We start from the raw sequence: 26,834 nt of genomic DNA on the forward strand, positions 1-26,834 counted from the left end.
TCCATAGTGGGGGGTCATTTTTCATCCTGATGGCTGCATTCCCTTGGGTCAGATTTTCCATGTATGGGAACCAACTCCTAAGGGCCAAGGTCCCTTCACCTCCCCCCCAAAAAATTTGATTAGTTGCATCAGGTGTGCTTGAGACAACACTTTTTTTGTGCTGTTGTGAGGTATTCTATTCAGGGGGTTGAATAATAGACTGGAGAAGCCAGTATAAGTTGCAATTTCAGCTGAAATAGGGGGAACCACTTGAAGCATCTGCTGTATTGAGCTATTTCAGTTGCTTTTGTTTGATTTGCTCATTGCAAACAGCTAAAAGTCTGTTAATTTTGATAATAAGCCTGATTTGCAATGGAGGTTGAATAATTTTGATTGCAACTGTATGACTGTCAGTATGATTTGCACTTTTATCTATGGATATAAGTAATATAGGTATCATTTTTTTATTCTCATGTAACAATTTCCCAGGGAGTAGTCATGTTAAACAGTTGAAGCAAAAAGAGAATTTTGGCAACTTAAAAATTAGCAAATTTAAAATGGCATAAGATTATTTGATAACAATCCACAGACTCTTAAGTTTCTTTATTCTCTACATTCAACCTGACAAGAGTTCTGTATGACACAAAAGCTTCCATTTTTATCAGTAATATGTCAAAGTACATAATTTTGTTTCTTGTTCTATGAAAACAACATGATCACTCAGACACTGATCAGTACAATTTTGCTTTCAATGTCCTTTTCCTCTGGACTATTCCCATGTTGGTGACAGTGCAGTAGAAGCAGATGGAGGAAGCATTCAGGACTCAGGGTAGATGTAAATAAGAATAGAAAAATGCAAGGAGGATCTTGTTTAATCAAAGCTGCTATACAACCCTGCTTTTGTTGGCACAATATTTTAGAATACAATACATTCCAAACCTTGCTGCATCAGTAGTATTTTTTTTTTTAACAACAGCAACATCTACTGACTTTTCCCAAAACTATTTGTTCAAATTAACAAGGTTTTGCCTCCAGGCAAGAGCATCAGTAAAACTGAAAAGCAGTTAAGTGAGTACTATTATATCTGTTCTCTTTTTAATCTACATTTGAATTCGCTCAGGAGAAAGACAATTTGCTTTATTATTCAAAGCTGAATATAGTACTTTGTTTCTAAGCATTGTTCTTCAGCAGAACTATTGATTGTTGTCTTTTTTCCCCTTAAAAGTCAGAGGAGCGCAAAGGGTTTCAACTGGTTAATGAAAGGAGGCAGGCAATTTCCTCATGTCTTAAGTATCTATAAACTGTTTGGGGGGGCATGTGGTTTGGAAAGACATGCTTCTACATAGGTTTGAGTCCTGATAGCAGTACCTCCCTTTTTAGAAATGTATTTAATTCATTTATTATATGTTTATCCCTCCCATTCTTCAAGGAGCTCGGAGCACCATACAAAGTTCTTCCCTTCTCCCCTCCTTTTATATTTGGAACAACACACTGAGGTGCATTATGCTGGTAGATAGGGACTGCCCTGGGGTTACCTCATGACTTCCCAACCCTAGTCCAACACTCTTTTTAACTACTTAAATCACACTAGTTAAGAAATTAGCTACTTGTTGCACCATCCTGCAAGACCTGTGAGTTTTGGGGACAGCTCACAGTATCGCTGAGGGTGCAGGGCCTCCATTAAATTAAGTGCCAACTCATGCCAATGTTCAGCTGCACATGGCTACGTGTAGGTTTTTTAAACATGCCAATGCAAACCTATGGCTTTGCAATTTCTAATGGCGTTCAAAATAGCATTTAAAATTTAATCCAGCACGTAATGGCAGCTGAACCCAGCAGACTCACTCATGAGATTTCATGCAGAAGTTTGAAGCAGTTCCCACATATGCTCAGTGGCGACACTTGATACTATTACTTTTGAGGGAATAATTTGCTCATTCCATTTTATTTCACCCTTCTATCAATGAACCCAGAACAGCATTTTGGCTTCACAACAAGTCCGTGAAGCTAGCTAAAACTGAGAATGAGCTTTCTCTTTGAGCAGGGATTTGACTCCAGATCGACTTGAACACAAGATTTATACAGGGTTCTCAAATTGTTTCATTTAGGTGGTATGTAGTGTGTCTGGATTTGTGGAGATGGCACATTCATTGCATTAAATATTCCTATTGATTTTTAATTCCTGAAATTGTAATACAATAGCCTAATATATAAGAAATAAATGAAGCAATTTAAATGCAATTTAAAATTACTCAGCATCTAGCACTGTGTGTTACAATTGCCACAACAGGCCAAAAGAAAAAGCAGCGTTCAACCAAGCCCCTCACTGATCTTCAAGTGGTCCAGAAGGTAAAATTCTGGGGGAACCACTGATCTATAATAATTATCTTCATAGATGACACCAAAGTCCAGCTAATCCAGTATTCTGTTTCCAAAAGCAATCAAACAGCAGCCCAACAAAGCAGAATGTGAAAATCATATGCCGTTCCTCATTTTTTCTCTCAGCCTCTGGTATTCCAAGATATACTTCTTCCGTACAGATAAGTTCAGTTTTAGCCATCATGGCGAATAGCTGTTCTCCTTCCAATCCGCCGGAGAAGGAACAGTTCCAGGGCACTTTCTTCCCCTTCCCTGCCAGAAAGAATATTCAAGACAGCGACTTCCGGGTTGGCGCCATCGCCGAATGGCGGACTCCCTCCGAGCTCCGGAGGGAGTCGGCTCGGCAGGGGCTGGGTCCTACCGCGCCGGCGACGCGGGGACCCTTAAAAACCACGGGCACGGGGCCCGTGGACATGGGGACTCGGCTGGTACCGTCAGCGCCCTCCCGACTCGTGAAGGAGCCTTTTTAAAGGCTACGGATCGGGTGCCTGGGAGTGGCGTGGTACTTTGAGTCTATCGCTTCCCCTGCCGAGTGCAGCTGCATGCCATTCGTCGGAGAGCGCTGGCTTCTTCCATTTGAAATTCGGACATTTAACAAAAACCCGTGAGTAATTGGGTAACCGGGTACAAAAGGAGGAAAAAAAAAAAAGGAATTTTTTTTTTTCGGATTCGGCACGAGCGGGGGGGATCTAAAAAGGAAGTCAGTCCCCTCCCTGATTGTAAACATGCTAAAACAAGGATTGAGAAACCAAGATCAATTCTGAAGTTTATTGCTGACTAAAAATACCAAATTCCACGATGGAATCATTACAAGAATTGTGCTGGAGGAGAGTCGAGGGTGAGAGGGAAAAGGCAACCCCCCCCCGGGAACCGGGGCGATTCAGAGAACCTGGCGGAGAGAGATGGAGAGTTTGACAGCTGTCAAAGTAGCTGTCAAATCTTGAGAATATAAAGAGGACTTTGCTACAAGTATTTTGCTGGTTAATTTTGATACAATTGGATATAAATATGGATACAAAATGTCGGGTGGAAAAAGAAACAACAATTTGACTTTTGGATGAGAGGACACAAAGTTATTGCAATCCCTCTAGAGGGGCTTTGGGACATTACAAGCGGCGTATATGGAAAACTACTCTGGGATGTGTACTACTGGTCTTAGCTCCTGGGAAAGTAGCAAAACTGAAATATTTGTTTTGTCTACAGAGGTGACAACACAATAGAATTTTTCTATTTAAGTAAGCTCCTGAATAACAAACCTCTGTAGAGATACTAGATTTCAGAATAAGAATGGTTTTGCAGCTGAACAAGACAGAAACCTGAGAAAGTAAGAAACAAAAGAGTAAAGGACCAACTACGCCACGGCAAGAACAATGGGAGGAGTAACAATGATCAAGGGAAATTAAAGGCCTCGATTAGACTGGACTTTTGAAATTAAACATTATCAAAACAAGTAAATTTAAAGAAAACCGGCAAGATGAATTGAGAAAGTTTGGCTGTGGACTTGAGACCTCCAGGCCGACAACATACAGACTGATGGACATAGGGAATCTAAACTGGGGAAGGGAGGGGGAATTCTAGAATCCAAAGGCTATGTAATCAACTTCTGGAACCTTCTTCTATTTTCTATCTTTTAATTTTTTTTTATATATAACTTTGGTATTTTGATTTAACAAGTTTTGGAAAAAAAAAGAAAAGGAGGAATTCGTGGAAGGAAACGGGGTAGATTTTGGGGAAAAAAATCTTTGTTCTATTTTGTTAAAGGTGAGGAGTGATGTTAAGATTGTAAATTTAAATTGGCTATTAGGCATAACATATTAGGTTAAATTGGGAATGAGAACTTGTGGAACCAACGTAGGGAAAGGGGAATACAGTCGGGAGGGGAAGGAGGGAGTCCCAGAAGGAAGGTTATGAAAATAAGGGTTTTAAATTGGTCTCTTTTCTTTCTTTTTTTTCTTTATCTTTTCTATCTTCTTTATTCTGTTATTATTGGAAATTTTAATAAATATGATTAAAAAAAAAAAAAAAAGAATATTCAAGACAGCAGAACTAAAGAGAACCCTATTATGGCTCCATCCATCAGCCAGAGAACTAAGGGCTGCAGGGATGTGTGAGTTTGGGGGGTGGTAGTGCACTATTGCTACCTACTGTAAGAATTTGATTGAAAGGCGAGGCATAAATATTAAAAATTAATAAAATTGTATAAAAGAAAAAGGGACAGATCCTTGCTGACCTGAATGTAGGATCTGAACCCACAACCCTATAGTAACTAAACGAGAGTACATTGGCTAATACTCTGCCACAGCAGAGTCAGAGGTACCAGATGCAAAGGACAGCAGGATCCTGGTACCTTTCATATATTACATCTCTGAATACATTCCAGTCCCGGCGATTGTTTTCCTTACAATAACTGTATCAGCAGTGTGGAAATCACAAAAATGTGGGCACAACTTTTTCCATTGCTGACACCTGCCACATTTCCACTTTCTTCGCAGTTGTTGATATACTTCTTCTGTACAACTAAGCCATCCCTCCAACTTGTATATATTTCCATCAGCACTTCTTCACAATGGCATCTCTAGCCATGCTCCCAAATGCACAACTCAAAGCCCCAGTCGATGGAGGCTAAACCAAGATTATAAGCACGGATTTCCTAAGTCAGAACAACTTCTGTATTTGAACAGACAGCAGCTCTCAGGCCAGAGGTCTTGCCTTTGACTTCCTTCGCCTCAGGGAGTGGGTTTGAGCTGGGGGTGCTAGTGGAAAAGAACATGGTTGTAGCCAGGATTCTGCCCCACTCCCTTACAACTGTAATCCTATTTACCCTTCCTTTAGACAGAGTGCATAAGGTGTAGAGGACCGAGCCATACACAAGCATTTTGCTTTAATAATTATGGCTCATGTACGTATGGCTTGATCCTGCATACACCCTACGCACTGTGATAATTATTGCAGTGATTACTGTGATTATTTTATTAATTCATTACCATTAATTGTAACAATAATATCCTAAGCACCCTAAGCACTGTGATAATTATTGTAATGATTACTGTGATTATTATTTATTATTCTTTCTTTTTGCTTATTCTATTATTAATTGTAACAATATCCTATGCACCCTACACACTGTGATAACTATTGCAATAATTACTGTGATTATTAAGTATTCTATTAATTTATGACCATTAATTGCAACAATAATATCCCATGCACCCCACGCACTGTGATAATTAAATATTTTATTAGTTATTATTTCATTGCTATTAAAACAATTGCTAATTGTTTTGTCCCGTGCTTCCCCCACCCACACGAGACATGGGACCGGGGGGGGGGGGGAAGCAGCTCCTCTGACGTCCCTCGGAGCAACTTCGAAGCGGAGGCGCCCTCCCCAACCTCCTAAAATGACATCACTCCGCTTCGCCTGCCAGAGCTCCGCCCCAGGCAGGAGGAGCCGGAGCGAACCATTGTCCCCAAAAGAAGCGGGGGGGGGGAGAGAAGGGAAATCCCTCCTCACGGCTCGCCATACCTCCCGAGCGCCGAACCTTCCCGCTCACCCACACGGACCGCTGAAGCGACACTTGCCCCGGGAGACCCCAGTGTGTACGCGGGTTTTCTACATTTGTGCGTGTCTCCGCTATCTCTCTCTCTCTCCCCCCCCCATACGGATGGACGCCGCCGAGCTCAGGCGCGAAAGAGAGAGACGGAGACAGAGAGCGAGCGCGCTTTCAGGCAGCTGGCGCGAGGGGGGCGGCTGCGCCTGCGCGAACCGCGCTGACAAGCCCGGCGCTGTTTCCCTTCCCTCTTACGAAAGGGCGGGAGGGGAGGGGGAACGAGAGAGAGGGGGAGCCGCGGAGGGGGGCGCGCGGGTCTCTCTCGCGCGCGTGCGCGGGGCAGGTAAGCGGCTGTTTGGCGGCCGTTGGGGCTCCGTGAGGCGAGGGAGGTTGGGGGGGGGGGAGGTGGGTCCGGTGAGGGAAAAGAGAGGCGGCGGCTTCTCCTCCTCCTTCTCTCCCGCCCTCACACGGAGAGCGATGGAAGGAGCCCTTCCCGCCAAAACGGGGCAAGAGGCGGCTGCGCTGGCCTGGCGGCCCCGAGAAGCGCCGGGGAGGCGGATCCTGAGGGGGAAATCTTGACTATTACACCGATAGAGATATATCGGTACATATATAGATACGTGTGTGTTTGCGGTTACCTCAGACGCTGTGCTTCCTCCACAACCCTTGTTTCCTCCCTCAAGAGGGTCGTGAGGACGGTGTTTTCGCGTGTCGGCGGCGGCGGCGGCAGCAGCACCAGCAACAACATGAGCCGCGATTTCAAACCCGGGGACCTGATCTTCGCCAAGATGAAAGGCTACCCGCATTGGCCAGCCCGGGTCAGTAAGGCGCCGCCTCCCTCTCTCCCTCATCCATCCCTCCTTCACCTGCGTTCCCACGAGCGTGCTTTTCACGCGCCCGGGGGGGGGGACGTCCGTGGGGAACCCGCCCCCTTCCCCTCCACTCGCTTTTTCCCCCTGCAGGAACGGGGTGGTTCGGGGTTCACCCGTCTGGACCTCTCTCTTGGGGAGGGAGGGGGCGTGTTCGTGGCGTCCCTGGAAGTGACTTCTCCATCACATTGCAAGGTGCCCACATGCTGCGGTTCGGCTTAGGGTGTTTTTTCCCCCAGCTAGGTGGTCTTAATGACCTGCAGAAAAAAGGGGTCACATTCCTCCCCCCCCCCCAAAAAAAAATCTACTTGGTGGGCAAATGGATTGGGCCAAATCAGGTGAATGGCTGAGAGCACTACCTGCTCATGGCGTAGCTTTGGGTAATTTACATGGTTTTAGCAATGAATCCATAAGTGACTGTGGAGGCCAATTCTGGATCCACACGTCCTTCCGCAGTGGGGACAGGTTTCTGGGTGGGGAGTGGATTCCCATCAGGGTTTGCCAAATGTGCCTTCCTCTTAGCACATTTCTCCCTTATGTCCTGAGTTCAAATGTCTTCAAAGCCCATGGTATCTGAAGAAGTGTGCATGCACACGAAAGCACATACCAATAACAAACTTAGTTGGTCTCTAAGGTGCTACTGGAAGGATTTTTTAAATTTTGTTTCAAAGCCCATGACACCTTTGGTAAAGGCTGTTCTCCAACTGGAGCGCTTGCAGGCCGGTGTTTCCCACTTGTCGCTGTTTATACTACATTTTTAAAGACTTGCCTTAAGAGAGTCTTTAAACCTCTTTTGTTGACCACCAGCATTACGCTTTCCATTCATAAGTTGGGAATAGAGTAGTTGCTTTGGAATATGATAATCAGGCATTCACACAACATGACCAGTCCAACAAAGTTGATGTTGAAGAATCATTGCTTCAACACTGGTGAACTTTGCTTTTTCCAGTACACTGGCATTAGCTCACCAGTATACTGGTATTAGTTTGGGTAATTTAGTAGGGACACATTGGGTTGCGTGTGTCTGTAATAAAAAATATACCTATCCATCTACCTAAGGATGTCTGGGTTAGAAAAGTATGTGTGTTGTCTCTTATTTTCAGGTCATAGTCTAGAGTCTTTTCTACTGACCAGTTAACATTCAATGTGAGACATTGATGTTATATACAGTGTAAGGTGGGGGGAGGGCAGGGGGGTGGTCATTGCCAAGGAAAAATAACAGATAGAACCTACCAAAGTAACGCTGGCATATTGGGTTGTTGTTTTAAGAATACACTATGTAAAAGGATGAAAGTTTACTATCCCCTCCCTTCTCTCTCTCCTGCTCTCTTCTTCCCCAGATTTGTACTTTCTATAACATTAGTGTCTCACATCAAAATATTTAAAAAAACCAGAAGCTGTATGTAGGTGTGTAACCAAGGAAAATCTTTAATAACATTTTTTTTAAAAATTGAAAACTGAATTTGAAATGGCTAAAGAGAACTAACTGGGGCCTGTTGAGGAAAAGGTCAAAGTAAGATGCTGCTTACCAGTACCGAAAGACTTGCTTGGAAGCCGGTCAATATTTATCCAAAGACATTAAAAAAAAAAAAAAAGATTTGGGGCAATTCTGCATGACACAGAATCACACACCAGCATTCAAAGGTGCACAAACTAGATCACAGCACAGATCCTAATGATTTTTCATACTGCCCACCCTGTAATCTTATTTGACATTTTTTCCATAGCACTATATTGCCAAAATAAATAAAAATAGTTTAGTGTGGATCCTTTGGGTTTCTTTTCTCCACATTCACCTAACCACATGCCACATTATGCTGGCTACATTATAAAAATTAAGACATCTGAAGAGCAGTTCATCAAAGTCTTGTAACCTGAAGATTTAACAAGTTTAGCACAAGCTTTTATGGAATCATGCATCAGTTAGCAAGTGTGGCAGTCTGTGATTAAATCTGCATTTAAAAGAATGCAAATTAAGACTGGTGACTGTTCACCATAGCAATTATTATGATAATACAGTCATTAGATTTACTGTTGTCCCTATTCAGACCAAAATGGATAGAATCCAACTTCATTATTATTACTATTACTTGGTCACCTTACACATAGAAAAGAATTTACACAGAGTAGAAAAGAAAATAGAGTGACTTACACATACAACACAAAAACTAAAACCAATCAATTAAAAACCTCTAAATAAAAGATGTATCTATACAAATAAAATACAGTTCTAGCAGATCCTGCCCTTCCAAAAAAGGCCATAAATACTAAAAAAAACTAAACCCTTCAAACTAAGGGCCAAAAGCCCAGGTAAAGAGAACAGTTTGCCTAGAGCCTAAAACTAGATAAAGATGGTGCCAGGTGAGCCTTCCTTGGGAGAGCATTCCTCAAGTTGGGAGTCACCACTGAAAAGGCCTGTTCTTGTGTTGCTCCCCTCCAGACCTCTCATGAAGAGCCTCAGATGATAATTGCAGGATCCAGGTCAGTTCTTCATAAGTTCAAATTAAACTGTTTCACACTGTAGTGTCCCTTTAAAGTACCTTTTTTGAAGAATAAATTTAGTGAAGAATAAATAAATTCTACCTTGCAGTGCTTTGCCCTGTGAAACTGTCTGTCACAGCTAATTTGATGCTCTTTTGTAACCGTAAGGATGGTGCTTGTTACCTAAACAAAGTGGTCCCTTTGGATAACACCACACTAATTAAAAGAAGTGCCTCCATGCTGGGCAGTTATAACTGGGAGGCAAACTGATACCTTCTTTCAGCAGCCAACAAAATCAATGTCAGAATTAGCAGGGAGTCATTCCCTCATTATTAGCATGATCCTATACATGTTTGCTTTCAATAAGTCTTGCTCTGCTCAGTGAGGTTTACTCCCAATTAAATGCACATAGGATTGCAGTTTAAGAGAAAATTGTTTTGAATCTGTTGTCTTTGGTGGTCAGTGACTAACATCTTATATAGGTGAGACCTTCTGTTTTCAACCTACTTCACAAGTGTTCTGAACATTATAACCACCAGTGATTTCTTTACCCCTTTTAGTAGTTTCCTACTAAATCAAAGTGTTTCATTTAGAGTAAATGTTGCTTTCCCCCCTTTTCTTAGGTGGATGAAGTTCCTGATGGAGCAGTCAAGCCACCTACAAATAAAATGCCTATATTCTTTTTTGGCACACATGAAACGTAAGTCCTAAAGTTACAAAGCTATACTGGTTGAAGTAGAGTTACTTGGCTGTTGAACTATAGATTGTACATATTTTAGAGCACAGAGGCATGACAATATCATTTTTACATTGGGTTAACTTAATGAAACTGATCTTTTCCCAGGCTTAGTCTAAAGAGTATTTGTTTTCTAAACACAGAACCCTGTTTGTTATCCTGTATTATATTACACTTGCAGTTATTTAATTTTGTCACAATCATGTTAGTACATGACCAGGACTTCTTGTCATGCTATAGCCGATAGGAGGTGTGAGTTCTTTGTTGTAGTTCTGACCTTTGGAGGCCCTGGAAGTTGAAACCCACAGAAACAAAGAACAACCTTTATTGCTCTTATTGGCTGGTGTGTGGGTCAATGCACCTCAAAAAGGATAATCTAGAGCTGAAAAACGTGTAGCATAGGGCAACCAAAATGATGAAGGGACTTAACCAAGTTCTCTATGAGGAAAGATTACAACATGTAGGGCTATTTAGTCCAGAAAAAGGGCAAATGAGGAGGGACGTGATAGAGATGTATAAGATTATGCATGGTTTGAAAAAAAAAGTTTACAGACAAAAGGATTTATCCCCCTCATAATACTAGAATCCAATGAAGCTGAATATTGGTAGATTCAAGATAGACAAAAAATACTTGTTCACAGGGTACATAGTAAATGTCACTACCATAATATTTAGTAATTGCTACTACCTTGGATGGTATTTAAATTACAATAGACAAATTCATGGAGGACAAGCCTATCGAGGATACCATCATGATGGCTGTGTACTGTCTCCATTATCAGAGGCAATATCCCCTTTGCCTGGTGCCTTCATTATACACCTTTAGGCGTCAGGTGAAAATGTTCCTCTTCAACCAGGCCTTGGTCTGACAAACATCCTACATACTTGTAAATGTGTTTGCACCAGGGAGGGGATTATTGGTTTGTTTTGGTTTTGTTCTTTTTTTTTATTGCGTATTTTGTGTTTTTATCCTGTATATGCTGTGAACTTTCCTGAGATGTACAGATGAAGAGAACTCAAAGAATACAAATTTATTTATTAATAAGCTTTCTATGAGTTCTTTCCCCTCATCACAAAAGTGTCCAAAAAGTACACGCTGCATTCATGGGAGCTGAGGCGAAGTGTTTTGAGAATTGTGGGTAGTTATTTGGCATAGCATAGAACTAGTGTGAAGTGGCCTCTCCTGCAGGTCTTTGCACCCTGGAGCAGTTTTCCAGTCCTAGAAGAGACTGTGGAGCAGGAATGAGTGGGGAAAGTAGCAGACAGTGTGTCGGGCATTGTAGAGAGAGACTGGAAAGAAAACAGGAAAGGAATATATGCATTATACTTTGTTAGACCCAGCATCTGTTTACACCATGACCCACAGTTCTTTGAGAATTAGGCCTTCCATACATTTTGTGCAGTCCTATTGTAGCAAATGCCAAAGTGGTGGCTTAGCGTCAAAGCATACAATCAGTGTTTATGATCCAAGGTCATTATACTATTAAAAAATGCAGTTTCTCCCTCCTAATTTAGTTACTTTGTACCTTGCCCAATGCTACAGTGTTATTTTTTCAGTTGGAATTATTAGATCTAGGCACAGTATTCCAGTGTGACATGTAGTAGTATTATATTTACTGTGAAATTTCAATCCTTTCCCTGATAACTTCAAAACTGATATAGCACTTTTCACTACAATAGCACTTTTGAATGTGCAAAATGCCACTTAAGGTTAGTGGTGATGGGGAGAGCCAGAGATAGGAAAATGGATTGAATATTTTATGAATTCATTTTGGGGAATGACTTCACTTCCATATTACAATCCCAAAATAATGTATGTGTGTGGTTACCGCCTATTGAGACCTATGTATATGAAGTCAGGATCTTCTGTTTTTGTTCCTGCATATATTGCTTCAAAATGTGGATTCTCACCTGTAATTCTGTTGCCAGGTTTGGAGAGATGCTTTTGTTGTTTGGGAGCATTTGAGTGCTAAATATCTACAATATTGGTTACCTTGTTTCTTCCTGACAATTTTATAATAAATAGCACTGAATACATTAGGTTCTCAGTTACCAGTGTATGAGAAAACTTCTACTATTTATCTGTGACTGTTGGTGAGGAATTTGTCCAAGTCTTTTAGAAATTATAGTCTTTATATTCATTAGTGAATGCTAATAATGACACTCAGAAAAGCTTTTCTAAAAGAATAGGTTTAAATAGTAAACGGTTCCCATTCAAATTACCAGTTTTAATAAGAAATGTGGAGTGTACCTTGAATATTTGGGTGTCTCACTTTCTTTGTAGAGCATTTTTGGGACCAAAAGATATATTCCCCTATGAGGAAAACAAAGACAAATATGGCAAACAAAATAAAAGGAAAGGCTTCAATGAAGGCTTGTGGGAAATTGTGAACAATCCAAAAGTAAAATTTTCTACTCAGCAGGTAAGTTACCATCTAATGTGTATAGACTAACAATTTAGTCAGCTATTTCTAGTACCTTATTGACCTGACAGTGTCTGTTCTGTGTCCTGAGCCTATTATGCCAATATGATGTTATCAGGAACCATAGGTATCAGAACGCTGCTGTTGTAGTTTAATAGATCAGGTTCCCCATTACTGAATTGGACATTTCATGCCATTGCCCCTACCTGTCTTCTCACATGACTGCTACCGTATTTTTCGCCCTATAGGACGCACTTTTTCCCCTCCAAAAATGAAGGGGAAATGTGTGTGCGTCCTATGGGGCGAATGCAGGCTTTCGCTGAAGCCTGGAGAGCGAGAGGCGTCGGTACGCACCGACACCTCTCGCTCTCCAGGCTCCAGGAAGCTATCTGCAAGCCTTGCGCACCCGGGGGGAGTTCCTCCCGGGAGCGCAAGGCTTGCGGGCGGCAGCCTGCAGCGCGGAGCACGGGGCGCCCTCCGGAGGACGCCCCGTGCTTCGCGCAGGTGTCGGCAAGCCTTGCGCGCCCGGGGGGAGATCCCCCCGGGAGCGCAAGGCTTGCGGGCGGCAGCCTGCAGCGCGGAGCACGGGGCGCCCTCCGGAGGACGCCCCGTGCTTCGCGCAGGTGTCGGCAAGCCTGGAGCACCCGGGGGATCTCCCCCGGGAGCGCAAGGCTTGCGGGCGGCAGCCTGGAGCACGGGGTGCCCTCCGGAGGACGCCCCGTGCTTCGCGCAGGTGTCGGCAAGCCTTGCGCGCCCGGGGGATCTGCCCCGGGAACGCAAGGCTTGCGGGCGGCAGCCTGCAGCGCGGAGCACGGGGATCTCCCCCGGGAGCGCAAGGCTTGCGGGCGGCAGCCTGCAGCGCGGAGCACGGGGCGCCCTCCGGAGGACGCCCCGTGCTTCGCGCAGGTGTCGGCAAGCCTTGCGCACCCGGGGGATCTCCCCCGGGAGCGCAAGGCTTGCGGGCGGCAGCCTGCAGCGCGGAGCACGGGGCGCCCTCCGGAGGACGCCCCGTGCTTTGCGCAGGTGTCTGCAGCCTGCCGCCCGGCGCGTGGGGCGCCCTGAAGCAGAGCGCCCCTCACGCCGGGCAGACATCGGCCAGCCCCACAAGCTCGGGGGACAACGGGGAGGCGCAGCGCCGCCATCCCACTGTTCCCCGACCTGGTTTTTTTTGGGGGGGGAAATAAAGGAAAAAAAATTTCCTTTATTTCCCCCCCAAAAAAGTAGGTGCGTCCTATGGGACGGAGCGTCCTATGGAACGAAAAATACGGTATTCCTTTTTAGAGTACCTGCTCACAGTTAAGGAAATGGTCAATCGCAGGCCTTTTTGAGAAGCTTTTTTCCTCAGGCAAGGGCAGCCCCTGCCAGAGTAAATGGGTAGCACAATTCTTGTAGCACAAGTGAGTGGCAGCAGCTGTGGACCTTTCTTACAAGGCTTGCTGACAAGACAAGAATTGTATATACTTGAGGTAGCCAATGTGGAGCCTTTCAGATGTTGGACTCAAACTCCCATTATGCCCAGCCAACATGATCGGTGGTTGGAGATGATGGGAGTTGTAATCCAGCAACATTTAGAAGATGCTACATTGGCTACCCCAAATACCCTTACAGCAAACTCAGTTCTCCAAGTGCTGGTCCTTATGTAGCCAATGAGGGAAGTATCAGTATGCTTCTAGGTTAGTACAATAACATTTACGAAAATCCCCAAAGGAAATGTTTGCATTGACTGAACAACCTATTTAGTGCTATGTTGAATGCAGTCCTTTAATTGTAGGGTGGATTTCTAAATTCATTACATAGTAAACCCTGGTGAGTTCAATGAGCCTTTGAGTAAATTTTATTACAATTGTTCCATTAATCACTGAAGTTTTCTGTATAGTGTTTTTAATATTTGCTTTATGCAGCACGCTACCCTGAAATTTGATATGATGAAGTGTTGTATAAAAATGTTGCATATATTTAATGTTTTTTAATCACCCAATTTTGGAATTGCTGCTCTTTTGTCTTTGTTTCCTGCTGATTTATGTATATGTTGACAATATTTTTGTCCATAGCCCCATCCAGCTATTAACCCTACAGTTGTTAAAGAAACTGCTGAAGAAACTAACTTAGATACTATAGAGGAAAATGAACAAAAAATGGTGCCCAAAAGGAAAAAGCTGACTGCTCTTAAAGTAAGTGATCAAGATCTCATCCAATGCTACAATTCTACGATTTAAGTTAGTCATGAGTGGCTAAGAATTTATTTCATTGGGTCTTCTCTGAGTATAACTTAGTATACTGTCACCTTGTAATGTTAAAGATAGGGCAAAGGTGAGGGTATAAAGTGCAGTATGGACAGGAAAAGGTGGTGGTAAATCAGTTTCCTTCATTGGATATAATAGAAAATTGGTTTAAGAAACCAGAACATCTTCATCAAGGTTATGAGGACAGTCGCAAGAAGGGAGTTGTTTGCATATGGATGGTGGGGAGATGAAAACTGGACCATTTTCCTCTGAATTCTGTTTAGGCTTTTGGAGGTAATCACTGCTCCACCTGATTTGAAGTCTTTGCTAGCTCTGTTCTTATTCCTGTTGCTTATTTTCTGTTGAGGTGAGGTCAGATTACTTGAACACTAGAGGATTTCTTATGGGACCCCCTTAGCTTCTTCCCAACCTGCCAAAAGCAATTTACATGCAGTGGTACCTCTGGTTACGTACTTAATTTCTTCCAGAGATCCGTTCTTAACCTGAAACTGTTCTTAACCTGAAGCACCACTTTAGCTAATGGGGTCTCCCGCTGCTGCCGCACCGCCAGAGCACAATTTCTGTTCTCATCCTGAAGCAAAGTTCTTAACCCGAGGTATTATTTCTGGGTTAGCAGAGTCTGTAACCTGAAGTGTATGTAACCTGAGGTACCACTGTATTTCCCCTTGCAAAAACATGCTGCCGTTTCATGGACCCTAACAAAAGGACTGTTAAAGGGAGTTACACTCAAATTACTTGATTAATGGTGAATTGGGATTATCAGTTGTGATAGAACAGCACTAGTGTCAGGTTTGTTTTCCATACATTTGGTATTCGCTTAAGTGATCTAAGGGTTTTGTTTGTTTCTGCTAACAACTTTGAATGCTAAAGTAATTATATATGCACTTAATTAAGTCTAGTTAAGTGTTGAATAGATCACTAGTTGTGCTGATTGCTTTATTGCTTTCTGAGAGCCTTAATACCCATTACATCATAGATGTTATAGGCACTGGCGGAGGAAGAGGGGGGCGGGGGGAGCGCGCCGCCCCTGGCAGCGCAATCCTGGTGGGGTTCCATCGTGGCTGCCCCCCGCCCGTGCTGGATGCCCCACCCCCGCAGGCAGCACACCCCACCCCCGCCTGCTCTCCGTCCCCTGGTGCCAGAGCATGAAGCTCCGTCACTGGTTATAGGAAAAATTAATTGGGAATCAGGATCCCAAGAAGATGAGGCAGGAAGCCATGTGGTGATTTTGACTTGAGATCACTTCATTATCTGTGGACTGAACAACACTGGTGTCCTGAACACAGGAGGGGCAGAATGTTCGGCACTTGTGATTCAGAAAGAAGCTCCACACTTCCAGTAGCCAAGGCACAGCTTACATAAAGCAATTCTACACAAAGCAATTTTGATGTTCATTTATATTTAACAAGATTTATATACTGGCTAATTCAAAAAAACTCTAAGCTGTTTAGATAGCTTTGACTAAACAAAAAAGTTTTTAGCCAGCCTCAAAAAGAATACAATTAATGCACCTGATTAATATTCATATAGTTAGGTAAAGGACCCCTGGACAGTTGAGTCCAGTCAAAGGCAACTATGGGGTACGACACTCATCTTGCTTTTCAGGCCGAGGGAGCCAGTGTTTGCCTACAGACAGCTTTCTGAGTCATGTGGCCAGCAGGACTAAACCGCTTCTGGCACAACGGGATACCGTGACGAGTGCCAGAGCTCATGGAAACACCGTTTCCGTATTCATATAGTTACAGCTGTATACAGAACATAAAGCCTTGTTAATCTTCTAAACTGATGCTCATCCTATGATGTTTTTCTGCAATGTGTATTATTGAAAAAGTTTTAAATCCCAAAGAAATAGATGGCACACAACCATGCTCAAGTGCCTGTTCAGCTCTGAGTTAAGAGAGCTGATGGCTTTCTCTTGCATGGGAGTGTTCTGGGGCACAGAATATTTCTGGGCATTGAGGTCAATGTATGATGATAACAGAGGAACTTCAGATACCTGCTACTTAACATTAGAGTTTGGGGTTCAAATGGAACCTGAGACACTTGTGCCAGTATGCCTAATAACCTTACAATGACAAGTCCCTTACCGGCCACTAGTAAAATAAAAGGTTGATTAAAAAGGTACAAGTTATGTATACCCTGTCTATGCTCTGCATGGAGAGAGCATTTCTGACAGTTTGGATGAGGATTTTTAGGGCTGAATCTGTATCTCATTGGGATCCTCTTAACACATATTTTATATGTGTCTGCCAGTCCCAGATTAAGAAATCTAGATAAGTTTTTGGAAAATGAAAAAAAAAATCATATGGATACAGTTAACCATGTTTACTTTGCCTTTCAAAAACAAATTCTGATGTAGTTTCATGAGGACTGCACTTTCATCATTAGGCACCTATACAGACCTTACATAGATGTAAATTTTTAAAAATGATATTTGTATCTCATTCCCAGGGTTCAGTTAAGCAGGATAATATAACCTCTGAAGTTGAAATAGAAGAAAAAGAGATGGAAATCTTGAAAGATGATGATTCTTCAGAAAAACCTAGTGAAGTATGTGACTTCGAGAAATTTGGATTGTTGTTCTTTTTTATTGTTCCCAGTTTACATTTAATTTTGGAAAATGAGGGTCACACACAGCTTCCCATTTTGAGCAGCACCTAGGCTCTGCATAAATACTTTTTTCTCTCTGTACACAATACAACATGGGTTCTCCTCTCTTTGTAGTGACACAGGTTTTTCTGAACCCCTTGTCCTCTCTGAACTTTTTCTCTCTGCCCATTGCTACCACTGTTATACTGCACTCTTTTGTGCTACCGTTTCTCCATTAGTGCATATTGCTGCGGGTCTGTCTCCAACTCCCAGGACTGACCCCCTCTTCTTTAAAGTTTGGTAACAGCTCACAAGACTAATTGCATAGCGAGGATGTGTCTGATGCAGATGGGCTATGCAGATTGCTTACTGAACAAGTTAGAAGAAGTAGTGCCAACTCCACTTTGCACCTCTGAATCCAGGAATGGAAGGAAGGAAGGAAGTAGACATGAGAGGTGTTTGTATTTAGTGCCAAACCATGATTTAGTGCTCTGTGCATATGCAAAAAGAAACCTCTGCATTCTCTGAGGCTTGATTGCCCCCCCCCCCCATGCAAGGCCTAGTTTAATTTCAACTTTCAACAAATCTTAGCTTTCTAGATTTTTGTTTAAAATAAACTGATCAGTTTCCAAGTAAGTAAACTTAAAAATGTGGGTTATAAAGCTGGCTCATTAAACAGACTAGAGTGCATGGTTTATATGAAATGACACATTTTATAAAAAGTGAAACGAAACAGCTGAAGCTGTCCTCCCAGCAGTACAGAAGGAAAGGTTCACAACACCTCCTTGCTGCTTATAGAACTATTATTGAAGCATTACATGTGAACCAGGCCATAGCTATGCAGGGATTATCTCATCCTCTGGCTGGGTGCTCACCCCACTTGTTACACTGGCATTTGGGGAGCTGCAGCAATGTGAGCCTGACTTGGTTAGCACAGCCTCAGTTCATTAAAACCAGTACTAACGGGTCTTTCCCAATATCTCATACTTAAGTCTCCTTGCATTCAAAGCATATGTACTACTACTAAGCTATTGCCTCACCCCTTGAACATTCCTACACTGGCAGGGTAACATGACTCCTTGTGAGAGGAGTCGATGCTATTGTTGCTGACCATCCTAGCTAGTAACTGAGGCAGTGCTGGTGTGTATAAGAGGAGGAGCATAGGCCCAAACTTTTATACATGACCCCAGGGGCACAGGTAGGAACTGCAGTTTATCAGCTTTTACCTAACCAGTGTAACATACAAACAATGGCTTAGAGATGAGAGAAGGCTACAAACAATGGTGAGCTGGAATTGCTTCAGGGGGCTGTAGTTAGTTTGTACAGACCTAGTTTAAATATCCTTGTAACTGGAGTGTAGCTAGCTAAATAGATTTGAGCTGTGCAATTTGATGAAGTTATTATTGTGCCTCAGACCTAAACACATCTAAAAACAAATCTCATTTAATTAGAGCGCACTTCCAAGTGTATAAATGGGTATTTTTTCCTTGAATAGCAAGTCCCTTGTGCTATATGAAGTGCTCTCAAAAATCTTCTCCCTTTCAAAGGTAGTTTGCCATGCAGCATGTGGGCTGCTGCTTGAGAAAAATAAATCCCTTAAACTCACGTTCTTTGGGACATGTAGAATTCCATGGGGTGGGTGGGGGTGATAGCATAAACTTAAGAATTTCAAAATTACACAGACAATTTTTACAGTTAATTTTAGTACTATTTCTGCCCTTAGGATATTGAGAAATCAGATGATGCACCTATCCCTAAGGTGGCTAGGAGGGGGAGAAAAAGAAAGGTAATATTTAGAACTTTTATAGTTTCGTAAATACAGATTGGATTGTCAGTTGTTTTTCAAAGCTGTTGGTTGCCTATGAAAAGACACACAAAAATAACCTTAACAATTACTATCAAAAAATTAATACTTCAGAATATGTTGCTAATATGTATGAAATCAGTCCTTTTTCTGGGCTCTTACTATCAATCACACTTTTTTCCTGCCCTTCGCCTATTCTGTCTTCCATGACAGTGGGTGGGATACAAATAAGTGAACATAATGATATTTGGTCAAGTGGAGCTCCTGCTAATGGGGGGGGGGAGCCCCTTTTAAAGTCTATTTTCTTTACCCCTGAAGCAGATTTTCAGGTGGAAAAGGAAACATTGCGGGGGAATTGTGTCTTCTTTAATCAGCAAGCAGTGGGAGCTCCCTTTCCCTGAGCAGCACACACAGGATCTTAGGATCCAACCTGGTGACAGACTCAAAAGTGTCCCAGTGAAGAGGGACTTCAGCTTGCATCTTTCCAGTCTGAACCAGACATGCTATGCTGTATAGTATATAAAATCCATTTTTCATAAGCTCTTCCAACATTTGGAACAGTTGTGCAGTTTGTTCAAATTAAATGAAGAAATTTGTTTTCAATACAGGCTGAAAAACAAGCAGAAGTTGAAGAGGCAGCAGTAGCAGCAACAGCTGCAGTGCCTACAGCTCCAAAAGCAAGTCCTAAAAGAGGAAGGCCAGCTGGTAAGTTACAGAGCCTGTAACTTGTTCCTAATGTATGCAGTCAGTTGAAATATGTTTTCTCCTCCCTCCCCTCCATCCCAGCAGGAAAAACAACCCCCCTCCCCCAAAAAAAACCCCATACTGCTCATGATAAACTAGCATGTTGTATATGGAGAAATCTCCCTGGATTGATTTTCTGTGCTTATATTGGGTAGAGAGATCTCTACTGCTTCATTCTGCTTATACTGTACACTGGCCAAAATGATGATTTAAACTTGAAATGGTTAAAGATCTTTCTACAGGTAACGTCATCATACAAAATTATTATAGAACATTGTTTTAGATATGAAGCTGTGCTATTTAGTAATAATGTGAATGTATTTGATTGCATTGTTTCATTTGTACAATACCCTTTTGAAAATGGATTGTAAACTTTCTGTATATTTCTGTACTCTTGCAATAATGCAGTGATCAGCGAGATCTGCCCATCTGCAGTATTTTAATAAATATATTTGGGATACCTGCATTTTACAAAGACACCTATCCTCTTCCCTCTGAAATTTATTCTTACGCTGTGAGTCTAGGGTACCTGCTAAAATGGGAATATTTAGGTGAAACTTTACGGGGATAGGAAGATATCATTGTGCATACAAACACACTACATAATGGATTGTAGTGTGCATGGTTAATTTGCTTCTGTCATCCCATAGGCATACATCTTGACAATATATGTCATTGGTATCTGCAAACTTGGGAGCTATGCTAATAATTATCTATGGAGTTGGGAGCAATGTTGTTGTAAACCTCCAGTTTTAGAGTTACAAAAGTATACAGAACATATGTTAATAAAAGTGCATTTTCGTGGGTGTGTATGTTTGGTACATTTTCTAGTATAGAATAAATTAGCATGCTTATTAAGGACTGCAACTGTTTGCCTCTATGGAAAAACAGAGAAGCCAATATATTAGGCCTTTCATAACACTTTATTTGTATATTTTGTTTGGTTAACACATCCTGGGCTGCAGCATCTAGGCTTAATTAAATTAGTCATCTTGTAGGGATGATTCTCTCCAAGACAGTCAATTAAAATTGGGTTGAAGGGAAAGCTCTACTACTGACTTTTTAATTTCATCTTTTAATGATCAGCTAAAGTGAAATAGTTAGGCTGTATTTAATTAAAACTTTTTTTATGAATCAGCTTCTGAAGTAAAGATTCCAAAACCCAGAGGAAGACCAAAATTGATTAAACCAGTCTGCCCTCCTGAGAGTGATGTGTAAGTTTGTTTTTAAGCATTGGCATTTGACATGGAGAGTTAGGAATGTAATGGGTTAAAATAGAAATTACATCAAATATGCAAGTATGTATGAATGACTTGACAGATGAGTACTTGAAGGGGCATATTGCTATTATGGGTTGACCTCTGCTTCACCCCAGATTTGCCATGCCCTATACCCTCAGGCAGGTTCCTATGAAGATATAGCCAAGTCTCATTTTAGGTCAGAAGAGACATTTTGATTCCTAACAGAACTTCTCCCTATTGCAATGGATTCCCTGCAGCCACATAGGATAGAAGGAGGTGAGCAACTTGCTGCGGGGGCCATGTGTGAAACATCACCTAGTCTCTTGATCTAGATCGTTCATGGATTATTACAGCTACTAGATGGAGATTGACTGGTTGGATCCATGAAGTGATTAACACTTCATTATGAAAGGGAGCACACAGGGCTGCTGCTTCAGAAAACATCATTGGACTCATGGTGAGCCACAAGCTGTTAAGTAGCTTCACATGCTCCTGTAAGTAATTTTGTGTTGGCTGTCAGGAGTATGGACCATTCCTTAGTTCACATTAAACAGGGGCAAAACTAGGCTTTATTTCACCCAGGTCAAAGACCCAGTTTGGCACCCTTGTTCATTTGCGTGCACACAGAGAGAGAGAGAGACAGACAGACAGACACTAGGAGCCTCAATGATTCCCCTCTGGAGGCTTCACCTCCTGGTAGATACGGTTCCGCATGCAATAATTCCTTTTCATAGGGTAAAGAAGATTGAGCTGGCTAGAGGGTAAAAGAAAATGTACAGTGGTACCTCGGGTTACATACGCTTCAGGTTACAGACTCTGCTAACCCAGAAATAGTGCTTCAGGTTAAGAACTTTGCTCCAGGATGAGAACAGAAATCGTGCTCCAGCGGCGCGGCAGCAGCGGGATGCCCCATTAGCTAAAGTGGTGCTTCAGGTTAAGAACAGTTTCAGGTTAAGTACGGACCTCCGGAATGAATTAAGTACTTAACGCGAGGTACCACTGTATTCTGTTTTGGTTTGGATTGCTTTTAGTGTTCACGAGGAAGATAAGAGTAAAAGAAAGGGAGCTGAAGAAAAACCACCCAAAAAACTGCAAAAAAGGGATGAAGAAAGTCAAAGAGAAGAAGACAATGTAAAAAAAGACCCAGAGAAGAAAGAAGGCAAAAAAGAAGCTGAGCCAAAAAGGAAAACTGCTCCCAAAGTGGGATCAGCATCAGCCTCAGATTCTGAAGAAGACGGAGAAGAGCAGGAAGGGAATAAAGTATGTGTTTGTCCAGTCTTTCAGTTAGGGAAACCTTTTGCTGCATGCCAAGCTATATTCTGTAGCTAGTTTCTGATGCTCCATGTGAAATGTATTTTTCTTGTTTTATAAGGTAAACTGTTAGGACCTGATTTTAATGTAAAGCCGTGGCCAACTTCAATGGCTTGGTGCCACATGGCAAAAATACTTTTAAGGACCTGATATGCTCTGTGGTACTGATGATCTCATGGAAATAATGGGGCTATTTTGGAGTTATTTTGTTAAAAGGATTTCTGTACTGCGTAATATTAAAAATCTAAGCAGTGCACAAGAATCCAACATAAAAACAATATTGGAAAAGCATATAAACAGAAATTCAGTAATAACAAGACCGACTTTTATGAGTCAGGGAAAGCTCAAATATATCTTTATAAGATGTCTGAAGCAACTGATGGCTTCAGCTACTAAAATCAGTTTTCCTTTCTATTCAAAATTAAAATGGTACAGAAGAAAAAAGGAAGAAATATCCAAGGGCCTCACAGAAGGAATATTTTAAAAGCCCAACATGATCGTGAAGTAGCAGAGAGAAAACGTAAGCAGGAAGAGCAAATGGAAGTAGAATTGTGAGTATATTCTAACTGCTTTTGTAAAAATTGAGCAGTTATGTGACTAGGGCATTGAAAGAAAAGAAAGATTCTCTACCATTCTTTGTCTAGTAGTGTCTTTGTAAATACTATTTAAGCTGAAATCCCACAGCCCACATTTGGATAACCAAAAGACAGTAGAAAGTGGCTTTTAGCTGGCGGAGAGACCTGCTCTCATAACAGTGTGTACACTCACAAGTTACACTACCAGAGGCCCCCAGTATACCTCCAGAGAGCTCCATGGGCAGAGGGAGGGAAACGGGTATGTTGAGAGTGGCTGCAGATCCACAGGATCCTAAGCCCCCTAACACAGACCACGAAACGGCACCAGCCTACTCTGTAGCTGACATAGTTAACTCCACTCCCACCACTGCCATTGTAGTCAATGAGAAGAAAAAGAAGAAGAAATGGAAAACAGACAGTATGACTTTAGTTGTGGCAGTTGCTCTGTCAAAGATTTCTACCACCACCAGGATTGGTCTGTAAGTCTCTAAAGAATATTCATTTACTTCCAGAAGTTGAGAATTATTTACTTTAAATTGTTGGATAATTTTACAGGCAAAACAAAGAAGAAGGCAAAAAACCGGAAGCTAAGAAGATAGAGAAAAAACGAGGTTTGTAGTGAAAGGTTTTTTATGTTTAGTAAATTTTGTATTACAAAGGTATACCCAAAGGAAAGCATACACAGGTGTGTGTTTTTCTGCAGTTCCCTTTTCTCCCACATGTGTAAATGTCATTTCAACTTTTAAATATCTGCTTGGAACTGACAGCATACGGTAATTTTATTTGCTTTATGACATGAAAACTCGATGGCTTGTCAAGACTTTGTTTCTAGTCATAGTGTCATTGTAGAATCCATGATACCGTTAAGGTGCTAGGTACTCTTCATACATTAAAATGTGACTGTAGGAATGTGCCAAGAAAACTAAGCTGCTGCTTTATAGGAACATAAGTCTTACTAAAGTGTTCTAGTTTTGCTACGAAAAAGCAAATTGCATTGCCTGCGTTTCAGCTTAAATTTGTATGCCAATATTGTTTTGGCGGGACGCGGGTGGCGCTGTGGGTAAAACCTCAGCGCCTAGGACTTGCCGATCGCATGGTCGGCGGTTCAAATCCCCGCGGCGGGGTGAGCTCCCGTTTTTCGGTCCCAGCTCCTGCCCACCTAGCAGTTCGAAAGCATGCCTAAGTGCAAGTAGATAAATAGGTACCGCTTTATAGCGGGAAGGTAAACGCCGTTTCCGTGTGCTGCGCTGGTGCTGGCTCGCCAGAGCATCTTCGTCACGCTGGCCACATGACCCGGAAGTGTCTCCGGACAGCGCTGGCCCCCGGCCTCTTAAGTGAGATGGGCACACAACCCTAGAGTCGGACACGACTGGCCTGTACGGGCAGGGGTACCTTTACCTTTACTTTTACTATTGTTTTGAGTACAGTCAGAATAGTGCAGTTTTATTACAGGCTTCCAGTTTTGCTTTATCAGTTTTGGTGTATTTTACTCAAAGCTGCTCAAAGGCATTTTCCCCATATGGATTTTATATTCACTATCATTTAAGATACGTTTTGTTAATATTTAGAAACATCAATGGATTCACGACTTCAAAAGATACATGCAGAAATTAAAAACTCACTCAAAATCGACCACCTTGTGAGTATATTGTGCTAATACCATTTGTTTCTGAAAGCTGACAAAAGTGTGTGTTTCTGTGTGTATTGTTAAAGTGAATTAAAAATGTATATTCTTACGAAACAACTTTTCGGTTTGGCCTAGTGGTGTCCTTTCCTGACTTAGTGATATACTTAATTTGAGTTGCCTTGGATTAAATAAGAGAGATGGTGTTAACTGTATGAAGTTTAGTGTGAGGATGCAGAATGTCAGATTAAAATAGTTTGCTATATACACAGTGCCCCAAGAGAATAGTCCATTTTCTGTGAGTTAAGCCCATTCAGTTAAAATATTCCTGCTGTAAAATCACACTGAAGTCTTGTGTGTTTTTAATTTTACAATGTTTACAATGTTTTGTCCAAAATCGTGTGTAATAGTGATGTTCCCTCCACCCTCATCTTGAGATTTAACATTTGGGTTTTCATATATTAGGATGTAAACAGGTGCATTGAGGCATTGGATGAACTTGCTTCACTTCAAGTAACAATGCAGCAAGCTCAGAAGCATGCGGAGATGATTTCAACACTTAAGAAAGTAAGATTGGTGGCTTTTCTCATAAAGAAATTATGAAGATTGTTTAGCCTGTTCATGAATCCTTTAATGTAAAACTTCTTTGTTTAAAAATAGTAGAATGCCGGGCAAGGATTGCAAAACTTAATTAGCAATAAAATAGACATGGGGGGGGGGGATTGCAACAAAATGTTGATCCATAGGGTACTTTTCTTCAGGGTTTATCCTCTCTATTCCCCCTTCTGTTTTCCATTCCTGTCCATCTGTCAGACAGCATTCTGTGCTCTCATAGCTTTAGTTCTCAATGAACTGTTATAGGTGTGGGTAAGCTGGAACACTGGTATGCATTTGCAGCTTCATCAAAGTATTGGCTTCCTTCATTTGTTTTTGTGGGCAGCTCCAACTTCCATCTCTGTGGACATAGAAAAATAGGTTCTTGATATGAACCAGGAAGTAACCCATCCAAGTAATGAGATCATTATTTCTGCCCTTTTTAGATTTGTGTCTCTTCCTCCATCCTCCTTTTCCAACCACTCCATTCCCTCTCCCAGCCCAGTTTTCAGTACCCACCCCACCCCACAAAACCCCAGTCAGTCAATATTCAGTTGTCAATGAGCAAATGCAGTTCTCGTGAAGCTGTTTGGGGTGGCTTCTCAACTTCTGCAAACTTCAGGGTTCTCACAAGCCTGTTAATACTTTGTGCAGGAGAAAGAGGGTAGGGTTTGATTATGGCTACATAAGCACAATTTCTTAGTCTTGATATCAGTGTTGGTATATAGATGGTGACTGTTTCAGTAAATACTAGATGGCTTTGAGCAACTTGATGATATTCTCATATATTAACTGACCTATCTCCTCCCTCCCCCCAAATATCTATGTATCTATCTATCATCTATCTATCTATCTATATCTGTCACAGATACGGAAATTCAAGGTCAGCCAAGTTATCATGGAAAAATCATCTATGCTCTACAACAAATTCAAAACAATGTTTCTCGTTGGAGAAGGGGATTCTGTTCTTTCACAAGTATTGAATAAGTCGCTGGCTGAACAGAAGCAGCACGAGGAAGCCAACAAAACCAAAGAACAATGGAAGAAAGGACCAAACAAGAAAGCTGAAAAGGACAAAGATCAAACAGGTGTGTGCAGTTCATCAAGAATATTTATTTCTTAGCACAATTTAACTGGTGCATCATTTCCTGTTATATATTCCAGTTTCGGATAAGCTCTGGAATTCTGAATTTAATACAAAGCACTCCTTTGCCAGTGCTTAGTCACAGCACACTTTAGCTGTATTGGTAGCAACAGACTAGGTTTCATGGTAAAGTTTTCATGTTGTAGTTTACCATGAACACACAGAACTCCTGCTTTGCTTCTCCCCTAGCAGGACCAATAAACCACAATCCCTACCTCAGGGTTGTGCCCAGACCTGTGATGGTTGCTTGTTTCACTCTAAGCTACAATTGGTAAGCCAAAAACTTCGGCTTTCCATTTGGTTCATAGCAAAACAAACCACGATCCCCAGTTTGGACATAATGCTAGACCAGGGATTATTCCTCATGCTGACTCTGCATGTCCAAAGTAAACTTAACTATGGCTTAACCATTATATGCAAACAGTGAATGAATTTGAGAAGATGTTACATCTGTGTTCAAGAACCCACAAATTTGGAAGCTATGGCTCTTATAATAGTACTTGCATGCTTTTTAAGTATGTGAAGATAACAAAATAGTATGAAATCTTGT

The 26,834-nt window shown here is 41.9% G+C and overlaps 1 protein-coding gene across 3 annotated transcripts in view; it reads left to right on the top strand.

Moving 5' to 3' along the window:
* The first annotated feature begins 6,131 nt into the window (after nt 1-6,131).
* The window catches only part of PSIP1 (PC4 and SRSF1 interacting protein 1), a 22,673-nt gene continuing 1,970 nt past the window's right edge, over nt 6,132-26,834 (top strand). For 2 of the 3 annotated variants that reach the window (XM_080987850.1, XM_080987852.1), the window contains exons 1-15: nt 6,132-6,249; nt 6,550-6,724; nt 9,880-9,956; nt 12,277-12,415; nt 14,467-14,586; nt 17,110-17,208; nt 18,971-19,033; nt 19,660-19,756; nt 20,934-21,009; nt 22,068-22,296; nt 22,783-22,898; nt 23,478-23,533; nt 24,491-24,561; nt 25,012-25,113; nt 26,009-26,228. In XM_080987850.1, coding sequence (XP_080843976.1) covers nt 6,653-6,724; nt 9,880-9,956; nt 12,277-12,415; nt 14,467-14,586; nt 17,110-17,208; nt 18,971-19,033; nt 19,660-19,756; nt 20,934-21,009; nt 22,068-22,296; nt 22,783-22,898; nt 23,478-23,533; nt 24,491-24,561; nt 25,012-25,113; nt 26,009-26,228 — 1,537 coding nt within the window. In that variant the 5' untranslated portion in view covers nt 6,132-6,249; nt 6,550-6,652. Of the gene's footprint in view, nt 6,250-6,549; nt 6,725-9,879; nt 9,957-12,276; nt 12,416-14,466; nt 14,587-17,109; nt 17,209-18,970; nt 19,034-19,659; nt 19,757-20,933; nt 21,010-22,067; nt 22,297-22,782; nt 22,899-23,477; nt 23,534-24,490; nt 24,562-25,011; nt 25,114-26,008; nt 26,229-26,834 lie in introns of those variants that run through there. The other variant, XM_080987851.1, reaches the window with a different exon arrangement.

Source organism: Podarcis pityusensis, assembly GCF_964106645.2.
Source record: "Podarcis pityusensis genome assembly, chromosome: 17".
Taxonomy (NCBI): Eukaryota; Metazoa; Chordata; class Lepidosauria; order Squamata; family Lacertidae; genus Podarcis; species Podarcis pityusensis.